At 38.4% G+C, this 22587-nt stretch overlaps 1 protein-coding gene across 2 annotated transcripts; it reads right to left on the bottom strand.

The window, feature by feature from the left end:
* LOC120516388 (cystatin-like) lies at positions 1–18042 on the bottom strand. 2 transcript variants are annotated; one of them, XR_005630839.1, is made up of 5 exons: positions 14407–18042; positions 7921–7974; positions 6661–6865; positions 6487–6588; positions 1–625 (listed from the first exon to the last, which is right to left on the bottom strand). XR_005630839.1 is itself a non-coding variant. In XM_039738022.1 (4 exons), exons 2-4 carry the CDS (start codon positions 6862–6864, stop codon positions 539–541), a joined length of 393 nt encoding a protein of 130 aa, XP_039593956.1. In that variant the 5' UTR covers position 6865; positions 7921–7980; the 3' UTR covers positions 1–538. The 2 variants fall into 2 exon arrangements, 1 of the variants encoding a protein (XP_039593956.1); XM_039738022.1 differs by lacking the exon at positions 14407–18042 and having other exon boundaries at positions 7921–7980.
* Positions 18043–22587: the final 4545 nt, after the last annotated feature.

Below are 22587 nucleotides of genomic sequence, written 5' to 3'. Positions count from 1 at the left end.
TTCAACAACATAAACCTTTATTATAGTAGTTGAACAACTTCACAGATTTTGAGTGACTAGTGCTCTAGAAAGTCAAGTGAAGAAAGATCCTACTAGCACAAGAGCAGACTAAGAGAACTTTATTTAAAAGGACAGTTGTCAAAATTAATCAGAGAACACAATATTAAAAACAGAAAAAAGCATTTTCCATATTTCACAAATGTAACATTTTGTCTGTTACAATACACTTTTAACTTTAATGATCATTCATTTGGTGTCTTTTTTTTAATGATTTATTAATAGTGATGTGTTAGCTTGCTTATTTGGAGTGTCATGTTAATCAGTGGAACCCATGGAACTGCAAAAAGCACAAGTTCACCTGAGCTCCAACGTTATTTCTACGTATTACTTTTGGTTGTTCTTTGCAGCCAAATCTGTTAAATCACTTGATTCCAAAACTCTTCATATTAATGGTTTGAGAATGTTTGGCTTTACAGAATGCTAAATTAGTGTAGCTGTTGTGCACCAAGATATTTTGCACATATTACACATTTGTTCTTCAGCTCCAGTCAGAAGGACAATCAGCCCTCACCAGCTGTATTAAGTCCAACCAGGCTTGTTCCCATACTTGGAAAAGGCAGACCTTCTGCAAGAAAGAAATTTTTATATTAAAAATACAACCTTGGAGTAATGTGTAAAGATTAATATTGTTGAGATTGCCAAATTGCATATTCTTTCACATGAATGCCATCCATCCTCTCATAAATCCTTCTTAAATCAGCTCAGTCTGGTGACGGAGGGTGACACGTGACAAGAAGCACCCTGGAACAAGCATCAGTGCTTTGCGGGGTACACCTATACAGTGGATTCAGAGATGATTTGAGGGCTGTGAAACTTGAAAGTACACCTTATGAGAAGCATTTAACAGTTGAAGTGGACTCAACCCTATCATCTATTAAGACAGTGTTCAGAAGCCATTAAGAAGACTAACAGAATGTGAGGTTATATAGCACCCTGATGTGTAGAGTACACGTCAAAGGAGGTTATGCTCACACTTTATATAACACTTGTGAAACCTCATGTTGGGTACCATGTGCAGTTTTGGTCTCCACACTGCAAAAAGTACATGGCAGTGCTTGAAAGAGTCCAGAGAAGACTGACATATGTGAATTATGCGGAAAGATTAAAAAAGCTGAACCTTTTCAGTTTAAGCAAAAGAAAATTAAGAGTAGACACGATTACGTGTTTGAATTATGACATAGTGGATCGAGACTGTTATTTTAAAATGAGTTCAATCAAACACGTGGACACTGTTGAAAACTTGATAAGGGTAAACTTCTCCCAAACATTAGGATGTCTTTCTTTACACAGAGAACCATAGACACATAGAATGAGCTACCAAGTAGTGTGGTGGACAGTAGGACTTTAGGGACCTTCACAACTAGACTTGATGTTATGTTGGAAGAATTAAATGGATTGGACAGGTGAGCAATGGCAGCTGGTGAAAACAATTTGGGTGGGGGTGCAGTTTTTGTGGGGACAAACTGAAGCAGCACTTATTTATTACATAGTGCCTTTCACATCTCTCTACCTTTTATATAGTGCCTTTCACATCTCTCTACCCATTATACAGTGCCTTTCATTTCGATCTGTCTAGTCAATCCACATGCTTTCATGGTCGTTGTCATAGTGTCAATGCACATCTTCATCTGTGCAGTATCAGACCCATAGACTAAAATGTATTATACCCTTTCCACCATGCTACCCAAACTGATGTCAGCTTTCCCATTTCTACTGTGCCCCAAAACTTCAGTCCGTGATATCCATAGTCCCCTTATTCTCCCAAAAACCTGCCCTTTGGATGTGAAACATAATAGGTGCAACCCGCCACCCAAATCTTATACTACACCTATCTGTAAAATGCTAAATCCTCTGCCAACTTGCCCAGTTCCCCATTCTGCCAAAATCCACACCATAATGTCCGCACCCCACCTCTGTAATCTTAAAATAACGTGCACTTCTGTCTGTCCTATAATACATTCATAGCAGTCCAAAACTTATTTTGCCTCTACTAATAGAGTGCCCATTCCTTGGCCATTCCCACTGTATTCCATAAATCCTAACCATGCAATCAGTAGTCCTCTGATGTTTTTCAAGTCTTACATCCCAGTTTATTATTTACCACACCCATAGACTCACTCCCACCCAAATTTTATTCTACCCTTGCTGCCAGTCTGCCCAGTCCTATGTTAGTTTACCAGGCTTACCTCACCTGGGCACAGATTCACAGATCCCCATGTCTTAAAACATAACTCCAACCTGTCTTGTACTACACCCACAGGACAAGTCCAATCTAAATCTTATTCTGCCTTTTTGATCAGGGTACTGATACTTCCATTAACATAAATTTTGCCCTCCATTCCTTTAAGCCTGAAAACTTCTCAGTTACTTTCTGCTTAAACTGAGTCCATTCACTAAGCCTGCAAAACAAAATGTAGCCTTCATGCTATTGTCTAGATCAGTGATTCTCAACCTTTTTTTTTTTGGTGGCAAACACTTTTTGTAACCAAAACCATCCCAAGGCATACCACTATCTTGCTAACCATAAACACATTAAATCTCTTACATATGCTCAACAATCTCTAAAAGGGCAGGACTACCAGAGAAGCTGGTAAAAAAGCAGCCCTGAGATCAGCATTCACAGACATGGCAGTTAGTGTGCACTTCGCTGGCTTCTCCCAGCTGGTTTGTCCCCTTGCCCTGCCCTCTCTGCCTCAGAGGCAACTCATATGCCCACTATCCACTGATCCTGTGAGACCCTCTGGCAACCACACACCCAGGCAGATGGTCTCTAGCAGCCTGGAGATGCGTCTGAAGTGCTTGAAGTGCTGGGTCTACAACATAGGAATCAATAGCTGCTTTTATGCCAGCTTCTCTAGCTAGGCCTGTCCTCCTCAGACAAGTCTCAACCTCCTGAAGAGCTTGTCCCTCTCAGGTTCAGACCCAGGTGAGCTATATTATTATTTCCATGGCACACCTAGGTAGCTCTCATGGCACAGTCGTCGAAAAATACTGATCTAGATGACTGGAGCTACTTTCATGCCACCTGCATTTTCCAGAAAGGTGTTTTAGTTCTCATACCCCTGTCATTGTCCACAATGCTTAGGTACAGATACTTTGAAATAGTAAGCAGGGATAGCAAAAACAAGGCATTACTTACATCACATCCAGTTAACCAACTGTGTTTGTTATAACAAGAGTGGGAAAAAGTCAGTGTGTAAGCTCGTCCTCAATCACTTGCCTGCTGCTGAATTCTTAAGTCGGGTCAGTCCAGTCCAAGTTAATTTATCTTCTTTTGAACAATTTAGGAAGGGGTGTTTCATTAAAGAAATAACTGAATTTTCTTTGATTTCTGAAGTTCCACTTGAAGTTGTCCTCTCCCTAAAGTTGCGCTCGCTCATCTGTAGTTATGTTAATGGTGGGTGTGAACTGTGAACCATTGATGTAAATGTGAAATAGTGTGTCAATGATTGTCTAATCACATTGGATTAAAAAAACCTAAAACAATACTAATTTGCTGTAAATAAATGTGGGATTGCAGACATCCGTGACCCTGTAGTTAGGATATAGCGGGTTGGATAATAGATGAATGGATAAATGTGGGATTGTCTGGGGGCACAGAGAGAATAATCAGAAAGCAACCAATTAAAGGGCAGCTTCATGCCACCTGCTTGCCAAGAGATCAATGACTTTCATAGACTCTTCATCTGGCTGGCATATTTCACTCAGGAAATATAGGTCTTCACACAGATATTAGACAAGTACAAGTTGGAACCAATTTTTAATAGATGTTGACATGCGCTGTCACCAGGCATGCTGGGCAAATGAACACATTTATTTTATGATTATTTTGCCTTACTTGATTCATTTAAGTAGAGTTTTTAAAATATTTGGAGGGGGTGAGACACCCCAGTGCTTTGCATTGCACTGTTGTATAAAGTTCTAAAGTTCTGTTCAGATCCCTTGACTTCCTGCACACCTTATTTTGTTGTACAGTAGATTTAAATTTAAATCGATACATTTGCTATGTTTGTGCATGAATCTACACTACGTAATTCACAATGACAATGCGGAAACATGTTTTCAGAATGGTTTGCAAATTTATTCAAAATCAAAAGCTGGCACAGCCAAGCAGAAAAGAGTGTGTTGCCTGTTAGATCATCTAATGTGGTTTACCTAATTCTGTGTATGAAAAGTCCCAGCACTGCACTCTGTGTGGGAGAAACTGGACAAACACTCTGCCAAAGAATGACTTTACATAGGTTCCACATTAAGCATGGCAGTAGGGATGTTCCTGTAGGAGCTCATTTTAACAGCAACGGATACTGTGATAAGGACTTTTAAAGCCACAGTGCGCATGGATAACTTCAAGACACAAGAGAGAAAGGAATGGGAAGTTAAACCGATGCTAAAAGTTAACACATTATAACACTGTTTAAAGTACTAGGGTGTTGTACTGTGTCAGCCATTATGGATGTCGTGAGAAGTTAAACAAAATGACACCTTTTATTGGCCAACTAGAAAGATTACAATATGCAAGCGTTCAAGGAAATTCTCTTTTTCAGGGAAGATGAAGAAGTGGCTTGAGTTGCCTCGAAAGCTTGCATATTGTAATCTTTCTAGTTAGCCAACAGAAGGTGTCATTTTGCTTAACTTCTCACAACATGGTTTAAATAAAGACAAGAGTTTTATGTCCAGATATGAGGATTGTTTACATCTCTCAGACTGACCCAGACATTTTGACTACAGGTCAACATTATATGGAAAACTCATCAAAATCTTCAGAAGAGATTGTTGGACAGTTATCTTATCAAAGAATCTTGACTATATATTGTTCTCCTCTCTTGCTAAATGAATCTTAAGATGGAGAGGTCTGCTAGTTTTTTTACGTTGAAGATAACCCAGTTAAAGGTCTTTCAATGTTGCGTCTCAATCCTAGTGTCTATATCAGGGGTCTCCAACTCCGGTCCTGGAGAGCTACTGTGGCTGCAGGTTTTCTTTCTAACCTTTTTCCTAATTAGTGACCAGATTTTGTTGCAATTAACTGCCATAATTTTAATTGATGCACAACTTAAGACTCAGGCCCCTTAATTATTTCTTTTTTCCTTAATTAGCAACTAAACAATGTTAAGACACAAAATGAACCAACACATAAACAACAACCTACGTCCATCACACAATAACTGAAAATAAAGAAAGGTGACGGTCTCAGTAATGTTGATCTGCTCAGGTCCACAAAACATTTTGACAGCGCTCTTAAAAAATGAAAATCAACAGTTTTGGAAATGTCTGCCATGTCACAATGAGCGCCATGGAATTAAATAATGGGTTTAATTAGCAACAAGAATCGGCTTCAAATTAAGAAACTGAATAAAGTGAAGTTGGTTGGAGGCTCCAACTTAGCTGGTCATCTGTTGGCTCACTTCACATCAAATTTCTGTTTAGATGCCATTTAAGGAAAAAAAGAATCAATTCAGCAGTCAGAGTCTCAAGAAAAGTCAATTAAAATAAAGGGAAATAGTTAATTAGCAGCAAAACCTGGTCACTAATTAAGAAAAGAGTTAGAATGAAAACTTGCAGCCACAGTAGTTCTCCGGTACCTGGAGCTGGAGACCCCTGCTGTCCATATAAACACAGAGAACTCCAGTTTCAGTATTACAACCTACCTGAAGAAGGGGCCTGAGTTGCCTTGAAATTCTGCGTATTGTAATTGGTTCAGTTAGCCAATAAAGGGTGTTATCTTACTTGAGAGGGCGGCACAGTGGTGAAGTGGGTAGCGCTGCTGCCTCACAGTTAGGAGACCCAGGGTTGCTTCCCGGGTCCTCCCTTTGTCTGCGTGGGTTTCCTCCAGGTTCTCCGGTTTCCTCCCACAGTCCAAAGACATGCAGGTTAGATGCATTGGCGATTCTAAATTGTCCCTAGTGTGTGCTTGGTGTGTGTGTGTATGTGTGCGCCTTGTGGTGGGCTGGCACCCTGCCCGGGGTTTGTTTCCTGCCTTTCATCCTGTTTTGGGTGGGATTGGCTCCAACAGACCCCTGTGACCCTGTAGTGAACATATAGCAGGTTGGATAATGGATGGATGGATCTTACTTGACTTTTCATTGCATCCATAATGGATAAAATGGTACCACACCTTATTAATATAGATAAGTTTAAACAGTCCGTTGTGATCATGTGACACAGAGGCCAGTGTTCATATCGTGAATTATCAAGGGCTCAGGTTGATGTGAAAAGGAGATGGATGTTATTTAGCTCACAGCACATGAAGCACTAAATGTAATTATAAAAAACAAGGAATTATCATTGTAGCCAGTGATGATGTTTAACTTTTTTTTTTTTTGCAGAGTATATAAATGGTGATTTTTAGGAAACCACATAACAACTTTATGTTATAAGACAAAACTTTAACCACTTTAACACTTAACCATCAGGAAAGAAAGTGGGTACCTGGCCATTACAGGAGGTGCAAACAGAGTTGATGGGTTCCCCCTTCTTACAATATGTACACTGGATCGCAACATCTAAGTAGTACATTAGCCCAGACACAACCTGTTAAAAAACATTTTCAGAAGAATGAAAAAAACAATCATTTTAGGAAAGAAAAAAAGGGTGATTTGTTACCTGTCGTTTTGCATTCACAATTTCCTTCTGTAGGACAATATAGTCATTATTTTGGAAGTTGAATTCCTGCACAGCATATTCAGCTGCATTAACCACATCAGTCCCATTCACTGGAACAGACTCCAGACCTCCTGGAATTTGACAGTAGACTGACAGAAGGCCAGAAAGCAGCAGTAGACCAACTTTGGGCCAGATGTAAGCCATACTGATGAGAAGAATGGAGAAAATAGGTTTGTGGCATTAACAAGCGCTATGAAATACAAACATTCTGAGAAGCATTACTTGTCAGTGCTTTTTCCTGCTACAGATCCTGATTCTGTAAATGACCAAATTGAATAATAATAAGGTAACATACCTTTATTTTTAATGGGCAATACAATGAAATATTGTTTCACACAAACCTATAGATACCTTAGATTGAGGAATATAATAGTAGACATTAAACGATAATAAGCATACATTTAAAAGTAAAAATGAGAAGATTAACAGTTCCAAATATAAACAGAGTAAAATTAAAGGTAAATATGTAAGCATAAATAAATACATAATAAATGAAGTCACAGTTAGACTTAGTCAATGTAATGGTGATGAGTTCCACATGGGTCATGTGTAAGTGTGTGACTGTATGTGGTTGATGCAGAAGTTCAGTTCAATCAGTGGTGGTTCTGTTATATGAAGGGACAGTAATTGCTGTGCATTTAATGGGCTCATTGTTTTGGGGTAAAAGCTGTTCTTCAGCCTGGTAGTGTGGGCATGCAGGGCTCTGAAGCACCTGCCAGAGGGCAGAAAGGTGAAAAAGCTATAGTCGGGGTAGGTTGGATCTTTACAAATGTTCTTTGTTTTTCTGCTGCAACGGGTAGTGAAGATATCTTACAGTGATGGTAGCTAAGCACCAGTAATTCTCTGAACCATTTTGATGATATGTTGGAGGGCCTTCCTGTTCTTAGAGGTGCAGGCAGAGTACCACACTGTAATGCAGGACTCTGTGGTGCCCCTGTAGGAGTTAACCAGCAGCTATTATAGGAGTTGTGCTTTCTTCTGGCTCCTCAGAAAGTGAAGCCTCTGAAGGCTTTTCGTAACCATTGCTATAGTGTTAGTTGTCCATGACAGGTCCTGGATAATGTGGACTCCCAATAATTTGAAACTTTGAACTATCTCAACCCTCTCACCCTTAGTGTTGATGGGATGGTGTCTGTGTCAGTTTAAGAATGGGTTGAGAGATCAAAATCTAATGATAGACATATTGTATTATATACTTACTCCAAATGGATCTGGAAGAGAACTGCTCACGTTGAACTCAAGACACCAAAACTCCTGCAAAAATACATTTGTTACTACATTTACATTTTCAGCTTAAAATATTTTTCCATTCTTATGATATTTCAAATACTGGATAATTAAAGAAGACTTTATTAAACAAAAGCTAAAATCATAATAATATTAAAATAATGAGTGGGAAAATGGTAAATACTGCTGCCTCACAATCTCAGATATTGGTTTGGAGTCCTGGGCCCACCCAAATTCTTGTTGAGTTTGTATGCTCTTCCTATGTATCTGTATTTGTTTTTCTCTCACATCCCAAAGTTGCCCAACTGGAAACTCTAAAATGTGAGTGAGTACAGATGAGTACATTAGTATGTCCTGTGATGAACTGGCTCAAAACAAATGGACAGACCACAAACACCTGGACAATTATGACACTATAATCAATATATTTGGGTTGCATACCAGAAAATGAAGGAGCAATAGTGATTCTTCAGAGCAGTGCCACCGGGGAACAGTTTCAGTTCCCAAAAGAAATATCCACAAGACGATTCAGGAAACTCTCTTTAGTTAAACCTGTAACAGGCTCCATAAATACCCATGAACAGACTGATGAAACACCAATATGTTTATGATTTGACTCTTGCTGCATAAAATCATAGAAATTAAGTTCAGGTTTCTTTGATCTATTTCATCATGCTTAAGTTCTTACTGTATTGTACACATTAGGAGACTTTTTAAATTCCAAAGAGACGATTTCATTTGCAAAGAACACTTCCCAGAATTATATAGTTTTTTGTCAAGCAATAATTGTAAGAAGACAACCCAGTAAAGAGCAATTAAAGAACCAGAAATTTCAGAAATGTAGGACAGAAAACAAAAACACCTTCTGTGCATATTTACTAGATATGCATGAAGCTCGAGGTTGCAGAGAGTTTGGGCCTAAAGACTGATTTATACATCTGTGTTGAGCCTACGCCTGCCTTGCACCTCCTCAAAAATGTGACTATGCATTGACGCAGACCTTAAGCAAACACCTACAACTGTGATTGGCCAGTTTGGTGACTGCATATTTCCTGAAATATGTTTCCTTTCCTTTTCTGCTATTCCGAATTAAAATAGTGCAGATCAAGGAAAGACTTGTTGAAGACGTTATAAAATATACACATTTATAAGATACTTGATCACAGATGTCAGCCAATTCATGGCATGAAATATTGGCTAACTTTGGTTTAAGAAGTCAATAAATGTAAAAAAAAATTAAAATATTTTGAGGGACAAATACATTCACCTGTGGAAGAAAATGTGTAACAATTGAAGCAGTGATCCTTGAGGGCAAAAACTGCATTTCAATGGATCCTTTCCTACAAGCACCGCTAAGTAGTGTTTGGGCATGTGCCTGCGGTGTCGTGCGACACACAATTATAACCTGTTTTCACAGGTGTAGCGTATGGAGTAGGCTTGATGCAGAAATATAAATCGGCCCTAACCCAGAAGTGGGAAGGAGAAAACCAACCCTGAATGTGGTGCCAGCACACTGGATGGCAAATTCACGCTCCTACTGGGATGTCTATGACCTTAATATGCTTGTGTTTGAGATGTGAGAAGCAATTCAAAATACCCAGAGAAAATGCACAAAGAAATTGGGATAATGTGTAGACCCCTCCACTTGACTGTAATGAAGCGGAGATTTAATCAAGTTACTTTAATACATTTTTATAACACCATATATTTGTACATATTCAAGCCTAGAATGATTCACGTCTGCAATCATGGCTAGTTTCATTATGCTTCAGAAACATGGCATGAAGGTGGAATTCTTTTTGTTTAAAAAATGTTTTGTGGGTTATCCCTTGCCAGTTATTCTATGGGTATATTTTTCAGTCAACCATTATAAATGTATGCATTTGCAAATCAATGGATGTATTAAAGAAATTGTTTTAAGACTAGAATTACTATATACCAGGTTTATGGCATATTGTGGGTGTGGGAGCCTGTTCTGGTGGTGCTAACCATGAAGTAGGAACCAACCCTGAGTGGGACAACAGTCCATGACAAGAAAAGTACAGCAAGAAACTGATGGGAGAGGCTTCTAAACACCACCATTCTGACACTGAAGATGTGACAATAACCTTCAGGGTAAAGACATGGTTCTTCTTCCACTGCCCACCCGAATTATGGGCATGGGTTTAAAGTTCTGATATATAGATATATATATATATATATATATATATATATATATATATATATGTAGTTGGAGATCCACAAAGGGAGATAATGAATCACATATCATAAAGTTGTTGCTTTCATCTCCTGCCAGGAGCCGTCATCAGAGGATAATGATTAGACATGCAAGAATCAAAGGCAATATATAGCAAAATTAGGTGGTGGGAGGGGTAGGTGAGTATGTGCGGTGGGTTGGGGGAGTAATGAGGTGGGGTTAGGAGGGTGTTGGTTGTCAAGTTTTGTTTATTATGAGGATGTTCTTCTTCTTAAGTTTGCATATGCTGGATTTATGTCCAAATGTCTGTTGATGGCATTCTCATTTGATAGCCAAGATTCGGCCAGCTCTCTGGCACTTTTAGTACCGGCCTTAAATTTTACTTGTACATTGTCCCAGTTAAATGTATGTCCAGTTGAATTTGTGTGCATATAAATCAGTGATCGTGAATCCTTCCTTCTGATGGCGTTTTGATGCTCCTGCATACGTGTTGCGATTCTTTTTAAATGTTTGTCCTATGTATAACGCTGGGCAAGAACTGCATGGAATGCTATAAACTGCGTTTATTGTCTCTGCTGCCGATTTCTTGTTATTGGCATTAAAAAGGACAGTGCACAGATTGTTTGTAGGTTTGTGTGCTATTTTGATGCCTGATTTGGACAGGATACGTGCGGCACCTTCTGACACTCCGTGATGGTAAGGAAGTGTGTGCCAGGTGGGATGGGGGGGTCAGATTGGAGTTGACTGTTTGCTGGGTTCTCTGGCGTCTCCTATGTAGGCATTGTTTAATGAATGTCTTTGGGTAGCTGTTTGAAGTGAAAAGATGGAAAAGATAGCATCTTTTGTTCCTTTTTGTCTCCTTCCTATTACAATAGGTGTAAATTCTTCTGAATAAAGTCTTAATACAGCTCCATTTATGAGATGCTGAGTGATTGCTGGTGAAGTGTAATAGCTTGTCTGAATAGCATTCCTTATGGTAGACACTTGTAATCAGTGTGGAGTCGATACTTCTTTCTTTCTATAATTTGGTTCAGCCTGTCTCTTCGAGAATTATATGAAAACTTCTGCACCTATTTCTACAAAATTTTGCATTTATTTCTGTTATATTCTAAATCTGAGCAAAGGCCAATAACATTTTATACGTTCTACATGTAAATATCTAAAAAACAAATAAAAGAAACAGACAAGTTGTTTCATATTTGCCCATTTTTCTGGATCTTTGCATCAGATCTCCAGAACATAAAATGATTTTTACTTCAAAAGAGTTACAAATAACTGTGTAGCAAAGCAATGCCAATTTCAGGTGTTTTTATGTTAACCACGATAATAAGAGAATTTTTAAATATTTAAGCTTATTGATAAGGAATGAGATTTTTACATTTACAGCTCAATGACTCTTTAATGGTTGATCAAATCAAAAATCCATTCCCTGTTTTCATTTTATTAAAAATGGAAAAGATCTAAATTAATTTTTGTTTAGGGCAACTAAGTGAGCAAATGACCCATTAATGACAAGATCCATGCTTGAGCCGGAGTCACAAAAGTTTTTTGAGACGTCAATGAGTCAGGGGATGTGAAACTTTGTAGGGATCAGCCGGGAGTGATGCCCATGGAGAAGGGTGTATGTGCCGCTTGGCCCTCATTTGTCCCTAACCAATTGAATTTTATGTTATGATTGTGGTGCACTCTACACTCTCTATAACATTTCAGTGTTACTGTATTGAGATAATTATTATTACTGCTCTATGACCTGTTTGCTACAAAATTACTTCTATTTCTCAAAATCTCACACTTGATTTAACAGGAATATTTTACAAGGGTCTATGAAGCTCAGAAGCACTATTTGTTAAACAATACTTAAAAATGCACATTTCTCTGGCATGATGAAGAGTTCAGAAATGTCAGATCTGCTGTTTATTTTATGCATGTTACGAAGCGTACATTTTATCACTCTCATTGGCAAAGCTGGGTAGAAGAGCTAGTACAGCATATATACAGTAGATTCAGAAATTATTCAGTCCTCTTTACTTTCTGTACACTTTATTTGTGTTGTAGATTGAATTTTAAGTGAATACATTTGCCATTTTTGTTCATAAATATACTCTCAATAACCAATAATGACAAGTGAAAAACAACATTTTTTCAGAAAATCTTCTAAATATATTTAAAACAATACTGAAATCTTTCATTCATAGAAGTATTCAGACTCTCTGCTCTGGAACTCCAGATTTTGGTCAGGTAAATGAAGTTTGCCTTAATTCTCCTTGAGTCTAGAACGTGTCTGGAACCCACCTGTGGCAAATATAATTGGTTGGACATTGTTTAGTAAGGCACACATCAGAGTATATAAGGTCCCACGTTTAACACTGCATGTCAGGACATCAAGTCATAAAGTCGGATGGGACTCTGCAGACCTCCGTCATCAAATTTTAGTGAGGCATAGATCAGGCAAGGGTATAAAACATTTCTAAAGCTTCGAGTGTTCCCAGGAATGCAGTGGTCTCAGTAATTATGAAATGGAAGAAGTCTGACACCACTGGGACACATCAGAGTTGGCCATCAACATCTTCCTCACAGGTTCTCCCATTTCAGCACTACTTCATTAATCAGTTGTTTGCTGGCAGAATGTAAAACTTTGTCAGACAGCATTTAAAAGACTGAAAGCAGAAGGAAAAAGATTCTCTGGTCTGATTAGACAAAAGTTTAACTCTTTGGACAGAGCTCCATGCACTATGTTTGCCGAAGACCAGGAACTTGTGAACTTCACAAGCATGGTGGTGGTGGGTGTTTCTCAGGGACACGGAGAATGGTCAGAATTGAGGGAATGATGACTGGAGCCAACTACAGAAAAGCCCTTGAAGAAAGCTTGATACAGAGTGCACATCAACTTAGACTGGGACAATAAGTCACCTTTCAGCATGGCAAGAACCACAAGCATACAGATAAGACAATGCTGGAGTGGCCTTCAGACAAGTCTCTGCATGACTGCCCTTGAGATGTTCAGACAAAGCCCAAACTTAAACCCACAGAACATCTGTAAACACCTGATGATGACAGTTTACAGACACTTCCAATCAAATCTCTTGAGAGGATCTACCAATAAGAAAGGAATAAACTGCCTAACTCCAGGTGTGCTACGCTTGTAGAGACATCACCAAGAAGACCTGAAGCTGAAATTGCAACCAAAGGGGCTTCTACAAAGGGTCTGAATACCTCTGAATGAGAAGTTTTAGTTTTTGATTTTTAATAAGCTTGCCAACCTTTCAGTTTAGTCTTTATTGGGTATTGAGTATACCTTGATGGGCAAAATAGGAAATTTATCAGCTTAAAATTAAATATGAAACACAATAAAGTGCAGAAATTGAAAAGGTCTCTAAATACCTTCTGACTCCCCTGCATATAAAAAAAGATTTGGATCCAATAGTAATAATCTACAATATGCTTATAGATATGATGTTATATAGAAAGACGTCATGGTGAAAATAAACAAAATTACATACATGAATGCATAACAGCGAAGTTTTAAATTATTTTTTGCTGCAGAATTCCCCTTTCTTAAAATCTAATTTTATTTTTTCAATGCAGGAATGCGCGACTATTTTTTCATTTATGTTAGGTAGAATGCCCAGAGGGGACTGAGCGGTCTCATGGTCTGGAATCCCTACAGATTTTATTTTATTCTCCAGTCGTCTGGAGTTTTGTTTTTTTTCTGTCCCCCTGGCCATTGGACCTTACTCTTATTCGATGTTAATTACAGTAATGTTGATTTATTTTGTTGTCTTATTGTGTCTTTTATTTTTCTTTTCGTTATTATGTAAAGCACTTTGAGCTACTGTTTGTATGTGCTATGGAAATAAATGTTGTTGACTAAACATACTCCTGAACGTGGTGTTGTGGCAGTTCGTTGCTGAGCACACCCCCAGGTCAATTTACATAAGCTAAGCAAAAGTTACAAGCCTTCGTAATAAAGGAATCAACTGCATAAAATATAAAGGACACAGCGTCTTGGCAAGAAATCCGTCTGGGGTCCAAGCAATTTGAACCAGAATGCCTGGTGCTGTGTCGCCTCCATTTAATGAGCAGCCGATCATATCCCACCAGAAGAAGCGCATGATATTTTAACTACCCTGCCGTACCTCGAAACCACCTTTCAATTCGAATATTTAAATACGATGATCCCTGACTAAGGGAAACACGGGTTACCCATTCATCTATACGCTTATCCATCTGTCCATCCAGTTCTCCCATTAAGGCACACTCACCTGGAAGGCTGCGTTATAAATGATCAGTTGAGCTCCTGCACATCCAGACTCTTCTGCCTTTACAGTGTGTCACGACACTGACTGACTTTCGGGCACACCCGTAATTTCGTCACTTGCTACGTGCCGATTGGCTTAGACAGATAACGTCTCTTTTACAATAAACTGTGACAAACTATTCCCTAATGTATTCAGGCGGAAAGCATAGATCATGTCCATTTGTGATGCGGGAGCAGGGGGCAGCTGTCCTGAGAGATGCTTGAGTTGGAACATGAGTGGTTAATAATACTTTAGAAAATATGGCATATATGTACATTTCGGATTATACTAGCGAAGAAACCAGAGGAGGATCAATTTTATGTTATTTATTTATAACAAGGAAAGATTGTCAAATAAATAAGCAATAGTGTTCCAATGGGTGGACGAATGGACAGATTAAAATACGTTAAAATGTAGACAACTATAGCCTTAGCCACATTATTCTCAATACTTACTGGGGTAGGTTCCAGCTCCCCTGAGAGCCAGCTCTGGATAAACGGGTTTAGAACGTGCATAAATGGAAATAAGACTGGATAATCAATAATACAACATGGTTTAATATAATCAATTACTAACTTAAATTTACCATCGGTACTGATAAAGAGTTTGACTGGACGATGTGTAATCATGTCCTCACTATTATATTACATTTCACAACTCTAGACCGGACGGTGCTGGGGCTAAGCAGTTTGGTTAAAGACTGAGGCACGAAACTTGTATGAAAACAAAAATTTAAAATCGACCCAGCCTGTGCAGGATTACAAACACGAAAGCCTCCCTGATTATGTGAGAGAAAGGGTGAGGCGCAACATAATCGAGAGTAAGGAAACGAACCTGAGGCTTAGGCTAATCGAGTAATGGAAACCCCATAACGCTGCGCTTAAATGCCACATGCACTTTTTTGGGTGAGGCGTGCATCCTGTAATCGCATTTGAGAAAGCACAGAGAAAAAAGGTAAATATTTCTCTGGGTGGTTTTAACCAGCACACTTACTGAAAAGATTGAATGAGTTATTAAAAAAAAGGCAGACTTGGCTGAAAATAAAGGCACCAACGGGATTGGTTGAGTGGAGAGTGGGCTGTCCTCCGCCTCCGCGACCTTCTAATGCAATTAGTGGCTCTACAAATGTAAAGGAGGATGCTCTTTTAAAATAAGCACTATATGTTGAAACAATGCACACGCATTAGTTAGAAAAAATTGTATTGTATTAGTTTTTTTTTTTGTTACAATTACATTAGCGACCTGTGTGATACATGTTTTATGGTAGGGAGGAATATTTCTGACAAAACAAAATAAATACGCAAATAAACGTATTGCAAAACGTGACAATAAATAAACAAGTATATGTAAGCATATTTTATTAAACTGGTTATGAAATCTTTTGTTGCTCGTTTATTTGTGTACTTTATAATATTTTGCATGTATTTCTGTAACAGTGCACACAAATAGTGAAATGAAGATCGTCATTTTCACCCATCAGGGTTGAGAGGGTTGGCTCCAGCGAGAACTAATTTTATAAATGGTGAATTGTCTATGCTGAAATTTTCAATACGTGGATTTGAGAGTAAAAACAGTTGCGGGAAGTGGCTGTTTTAAAGGATTGCGGTGCCCAAAAATTATATATTTTATATGTTATTTATTGTATGTACTTTGTAATAAAGTAGTTGGTTTATAGTAATGGTTAAGAAAAGAGAATCAATCCTACTTTTTCACGCAGAGTGCTGGCCCGTATGTTTACAGGGTCCATGAGATGATTAAGCACTCACTGAACACTGAAGACCCGATCTAGAGGGTGACGGAAGAACACACAGTTTCAATCGTTACAGGAGACGAGTGACAATGAGTGTCATGAAAGACGAATCAAAATAAAGGGACAAAAGGGAAGGAAGGAGAAGTAAATAAAGCATGTCTTCAGGCACGTATCGACACAAATTGAAACCCACGTCGGGGGTTGGGTGCGGGGCTGAGTTGTGGGGGAGGGTGTCAGGTCAGAGGTTGCTTCGTTTTTAGCTCCCTTCACCATTTCTTAAAATAAGCCAATTTTAAGTAGGTTTGATGAGTTTTCTTGCAAATGTCTTTTAAATAATAAGAGCTAAAAACAAAAATGACCTAAAATTACTATTTGGTTCAAAGGGGTAAACTGTGGAATTTTATAAACTTGACAACAATGCAATGAGATTCTGGCAGACCCCTTTAGGATTGCTGGATAAAATTCGTGTCCAAAAATGCCTACACATTAGAGCATCGGTTGGTATTTCACAGATATAGTTTAAAAAATTGTTTTGATTATTTTGTTTGATGTTTATACATTGTTGGTGCTGAATTCAAAAATGAAAATAATTTTTCTCTATCACGTCATATAACGTATTAGGTAACTTCATTGAGTAAAAATAAGCAAAATGAACATGACAGAGACATGAAATTCTGTGAAATAACCTTCCAGTCCTACTATAATCACAAACTTCACTGAAACACAAGTATCATTAAACAATTACCAAGGAGTCCCCAAAGCTGACACTTCTCAGCGCATGCAAGTTATGAAAAAACACAATCCAATAAGTGCACGTCAAAAAGATTCACCTTCTTTCTTTGTTTACCCCAGCAAGAGACCAGCTATGGAAATATGTGCCAGGAGCGAGGAGTGCATCACTCAAGTCATATATGCTGATGAACAGCAGAGGGCGGTATTTTGTGGGCTATTATTGACAGATGGGTATACGTTGAATTCTACCAGACGTAGGGGACGCCGTCACAGAGAGCTGCAGTCCCGGTGCCCTTTAGATCGTTTAACTTTCGCCGTGCTTCTTTTAACTTTGCTAAGCCTTTTTGATCATTATTACTGGTGTTTCGTTCTTGCTATGTTTTGAATCATTGTCCATGTTGTAGCCTTTATTTTTAAGCCCAAACCCCCGTCCCCGTGTTGACGACGCGTCGACCTGGCTTTGACTCCTACGAATAGTTTGCCAATAAATGCATTCAGAAAAGAGGACACAAGAACAAATCCCAATGCCCCTTAAAACAACTACCATCTGCCCAGATTGCGCGGATAGTATACTTTACTGTTTACATGGGTGTGTAATTTTTGTGCAATCACATGATAGTATTTCTGTTCCTTTTATATGTTTTGATTTGCGGCTTTTTCATTTTTATTCTAATTCTTCTATGAGATATCTTTGTGAAAAACGATTCAGTAGTAAGTGATATAGGATAACTCATTTACATTTGAAATGCAAGTTATGTGTGATGTATAGGAAATAGAAACATCGTTAGAGAAGAGTTTCCTTACCAGGACTGGATGCATGTTTTATGGTATGGAGGAATATTTCTGACAAAACGAAATAAATACGCAAATAAACGTATTGTGAACCGAGGCAATAAATAAACTACAAGTATGTGTAAGTATATATGATTAAACTGGAAATGTTTTGTTGCTTGTTTATTTGTGTACTTTATATTTTTTTTTGCATGTAACAGTAACAGTGCACACAAACAATGAAATGAAAATCGTCATTTTCACCCATCAGGGTTGAAAGGATGGGAGCGGGTTGGAAAATGGATGGATGGAAATTGTCGATGCTGAAATTTTTCTTTTTTTTTTTTTTAAATTTTATTATTTTTTTTGCAATCATTCCATATAAATCAATCAAATTTTTACAAAAAGTAGAATTGAGAACAAGTCGACCTCCACCCCTGAGAGAGAGCGCAAGGCAAACGGAGTAAAATTTAAGGCTTGTAAACATACCTAAATTGATAAGTTTGATAAGCCAATAGAGATGAATGGAGAAGAAAAAGAAATACAGAAATAATTGCTTCCTCTGTGCTTTAAGAGCTTATTTTAAAATATTACTGACGTTGGTAGTTACAATTATAAAGATTAAAAGGATAGATTAGGTATAGATATAGCCTGCTCTCTTTCTCTCCCCCCCTTAACCCCCTCCCTCCTATTTTGCCTCCCCACGTGAGGCTAGACCCCACTTCACGCAGTCCCGGTCCTCTGACATACCCAGAAACAGAACACGTCCAAAGCAAAACAAGACCCCCACGCAGCAGCGTTTTAGGATTAAAAAATAGAGATATCTATTACGAATATAGTCTAAATACTATATGCCTAAAATTTAATCATTAACAAATTATGAATTTAAAATATATATAATGTTCAGCAATCTTAATGTATTTAGATAATACACCCGGATAATAAACCCGGGGAATGGTGTTAGAAAGTGGTCCAGAATAAGCATAATAAGTCTTAATGCAATAATAGCAATAACAATAAACCAAGGGTATGGGGTTGAACAGTCTCATTTAGGGTAGAGAAAAAATAATTAGATAAGAGAGAAAAAAAAAAGGAATTAACCACAAACGTCTGTAGCTGTAATTAAAACATAATCAGATAGCGTCCGAGTAATAATGAGGATATATAATCATAAAAACCCGTATCTTAACAAATAGATCAGACTATAGGTTATTTATCCTTGCCATATCATGAACGGCTATGACTCACTATTATGTTTCAGAATAGTGCCGGGATCAGCTTTCTTAATTCCTTTTCTGCTTCTTCCTGCTGTTTCAATCCGAGTCGTGAATGTCTTCTTGACATCCTCCAGTTGATCAGCACGTGTGCTCAGTTTAAACGAGGTTTCCTGAATGTGCTCTTCAGTTTTACCCAGCATATCTTTAAATACTTTATTATCCTGCTGCCGCTCCTGTCGCAGCTTCTCAATTGCCTTTTTCCTTGCCTTCTCGCTTTTCTTTATATCTTTCTTTATCTCTTGCATGAGCTCAGCGATCATCACCTTCAGTTCAGACAGATCAATTCTGCTTCCGTGCACTGTAGGTGAGGCGGCAGGCTCTATTGTAGCCGGTGTTCCCGATGTTCCCGGCTCGCGTGGAGTAGCTGAAACTGCGGACTGCTAGGCCTTTTTCAGCTTCAGGTGATCTTCTCCAGTCGGCGAGTTATCGAAACCTGCTTCACTCACGCTCGTACATTCGCTCCCCATTTCACTCTCAGCCGAAGACGATGCGGCGGACCGTTGTCCCGAGAAATCTGGACTTTCGCCCATCTGATCCAGGTCAGTCTCTGAAGGGCCGTACCTTGAACTTGGGTTTGCCTATCTTAGCTTGGATGTAGCTTTATTTTTCGTTTCATTCGGACCCCCTTTCTTGTTGGCCATGTTTATACATGGTTGCATATACGGTGCCCCTCAGGTTGGACAAATACAGGATATCTCAGGATAATAAGCAATAATATGAAAAATAACACCGCTGCTAGGGGAGCTCCGCTTCAGAAGTTAATCTCTCGCAACGGACGAGACCAAATTCTGAATGCTGAAATTTTTCAATTCGGTGGATTTGAGAATGAAAAAAGTTGCCTAGATTTACGGCGGGAAGTTGGCATTTTAAAGGATTGCGGTGACCAAAAATTATAGATTTTTATATGTAACTTATTATATGTACTTTGTAATAAAGTATTTGGTTTATAGTAATACTGTAGTTATGAAAAAAATTAATCCTACTTTTTCACGCAGAGTGCAGGCCGGTATGTGTATACTGGGTCCATGAGGCGATTAAGCGCTCACTGAACACTGAAGACCCGATCTAGAGGGTGACGGAAGAACACACAGTTTCAATCGTTACAGGAGACGAGTGACAATGAGTGTCCTGAAAGACGAATCAAAATAAAGGGACAAAAGGGAAGGAAGGAGAAGTAAATAAAGCATGTTTTCAGGCACGTATCGACACAAATTGAAACCCACGTCGGGGGTTGGGTGCGGGGCTGAGTTGTGGGGGAGGGTGTCAGGTCAGAGGTTGCTTCGTTTTTAGCTCCCTTCACCATTTCTTAAAATAAACCACTTTTACATATGTTGACGAGTTTTGTTGCGAATATCTTTTAAATAATAAGAGCTAAAAACAAAAAAATGACCTAAAATTACTATGTGGCTTAAAGGGGTAAAATGTGGAATTTTCAAAACGACAGCAATTCAATGCGATTCTGGCAGACCCCTTTAGGAGTGCTGAATAAAACTCTTGTCCAACAAATGCCTTCACATTTGGGTATCAGTTGGTCTTTCACAGATATACAGTAGTTGAAAAAAATGTTTTGATTATTTCGTATGATGTTTATAACTTTTTGGTGCTGAATTCAAAAATAAAAAAACATATTCTCTATCACGTCAAATCAGGTAACTCTGAGTAAAATATATAAAATGAACATGACAGAGACGTCTCTGAAATAAACTTTCAGTCCTACTATAATCAAAAACTTAATTGAAACACAAGTATACTTAAACAATTACCCAGGAGTCCCATAAACTGACACTTCTCAGCGCATGCAAGTTATGAAAAAACACAATCCAATGAGTGCACGGCAAAGAGATTCTCTTTTTTTCGTTTTTCCCCGTGTAATTATGTCATTTTAAACTGGATGAAAGAAAGATCTGAAGATCTAGAACAAATGGCAACTCCCAAGGAAAATCCTACAAGTAAAACAAAAAGCGTCATGGATTAACAGTAAGCATACCCAACAGATGAATTGATTTGGCATGGGAAACGACACCCAGCATCCTGGACACAAAGAAACACCGAGATAAAAAGGAACGTCTGTGCGGAGTAACAAATACCCAAAAGTGTGTATCTATCTATTCAGGATAGATATTGAAAGACATCCGTATTGAATTTGAATCACAACAATAATTGAAAAGTTAAAAAACGAAAAAACATAAAAAATGTTGGATTTGGACCAAAACTGAAAATGTCAGCTCTTTTCCCTGCACTTTTACTGTAGCAGGAGATGTGGAGCTTTCAGTCCACTTTGTCACTGCAGATTTTCTCTTGCATTGCTCATATATCCAGGGTACATGCACCCTTAAACCCCAACACAGCACCAACTCTGCAAACCACCTATTTGTGCCCCTTTGTGCAATGTCAGTCCCTCGCAAAAAGTATCCACAGGTTCACGGATAGAACATGCTAAGCCTGGAAGGACTGGATTTTCACTGCGGGTTGAGGCGCACAATTTCGATAAACCGAAAGACCACGTTAGTTTGGATCCACAAAAAATAATCGGAGCGAGTGCGGAGCCACAACAGATTGCACACAATGAACGCCGAGAGCCAAAATTTAGCTCCGAACGAAACAAACGTACTCGAATGTAAATTACAGCTGAGAGAGCAAGGCGCGCTAGACAAAGCCGATGTTAGAGAGCGCTAGAGCAGGTATTATGGGATGTTAGCGGATATGTGAGATTCATGTGTGTTTGTTTTTCCTTGTTTGTTATTTTCCTTAATTAGTTATAATAGTGACAATAGTTAAGAATTTCTAATATACCAAGTCAGTCACGAAGTGTGCGTTAATGACCACAGGTGGGTTTATCTGCATTTGACTTGCATTGCATGTTTGTTATACGTTAAGGTGCAAAGTTGTTTAAAGTGTACAGTTTAGCGTTTAAATGTTGGGAATGTGCCTTAGTGCTATTTACATTCAGCAATATTCTTTCAATAAACAGTTTATGTTGTTACGTCAATGTACTTTACTATAGGTTTGTTGATACTGTTCACTCATAAAACTTTATTGATATAATTTGAGTAATACTGACATCTAGTGGACATTAGTGTAGTTTACCAATAGGTTTTCTGTATTCTTTTTTTATTGTTGACCACACACAAACACCTCCACTTATTCAAATATTTCTAATAAATAAGTCAATTTCATTCTAAGCTTCTGTGTGGAATTCTCTGCCTCATTTCCCAGTGTCCTGCCCGACACTCCGGAGTAAACACTACAAGTCGTGGACTAGTCACTGATACAGTAGTCCTTTGCTGCAAGCGATCAATGCTTTTTCAATTGTCGTGGGATGGAAACTCAGGTGACTAATGATGTATCCATTGACTATACATGACACACAAATAGCATTTCAAATATAGAACAGATATCCTACATCTCGAGTTGAGATCTTACTATTGAAAACATTTTACACAAAGACATTTTCAAGAAGAATTAGAATGAAAATTAAAATGGGGCAAAGCAAACATATACAAGGAAAATACATACAAACAATAAAGTAAGTATACCCTCCATGCTTTAAATGGCAGTGTGACATGTGTTTTAAAGTCCCCTTTTCTGCATGAATTTAAAAGCAAAATATTCATA

The sequence above is a fragment of the Polypterus senegalus genome, chromosome 16 (assembly GCF_016835505.1).
Source record: "Polypterus senegalus isolate Bchr_013 chromosome 16, ASM1683550v1, whole genome shotgun sequence".
NCBI lineage: Eukaryota > Metazoa > Chordata > Cladistia > Polypteriformes > Polypteridae > Polypterus > Polypterus senegalus.
Note: the sequence above shows the minus strand (reverse complement) of the source record. Positions and strands in the feature narration are given on the sequence as shown.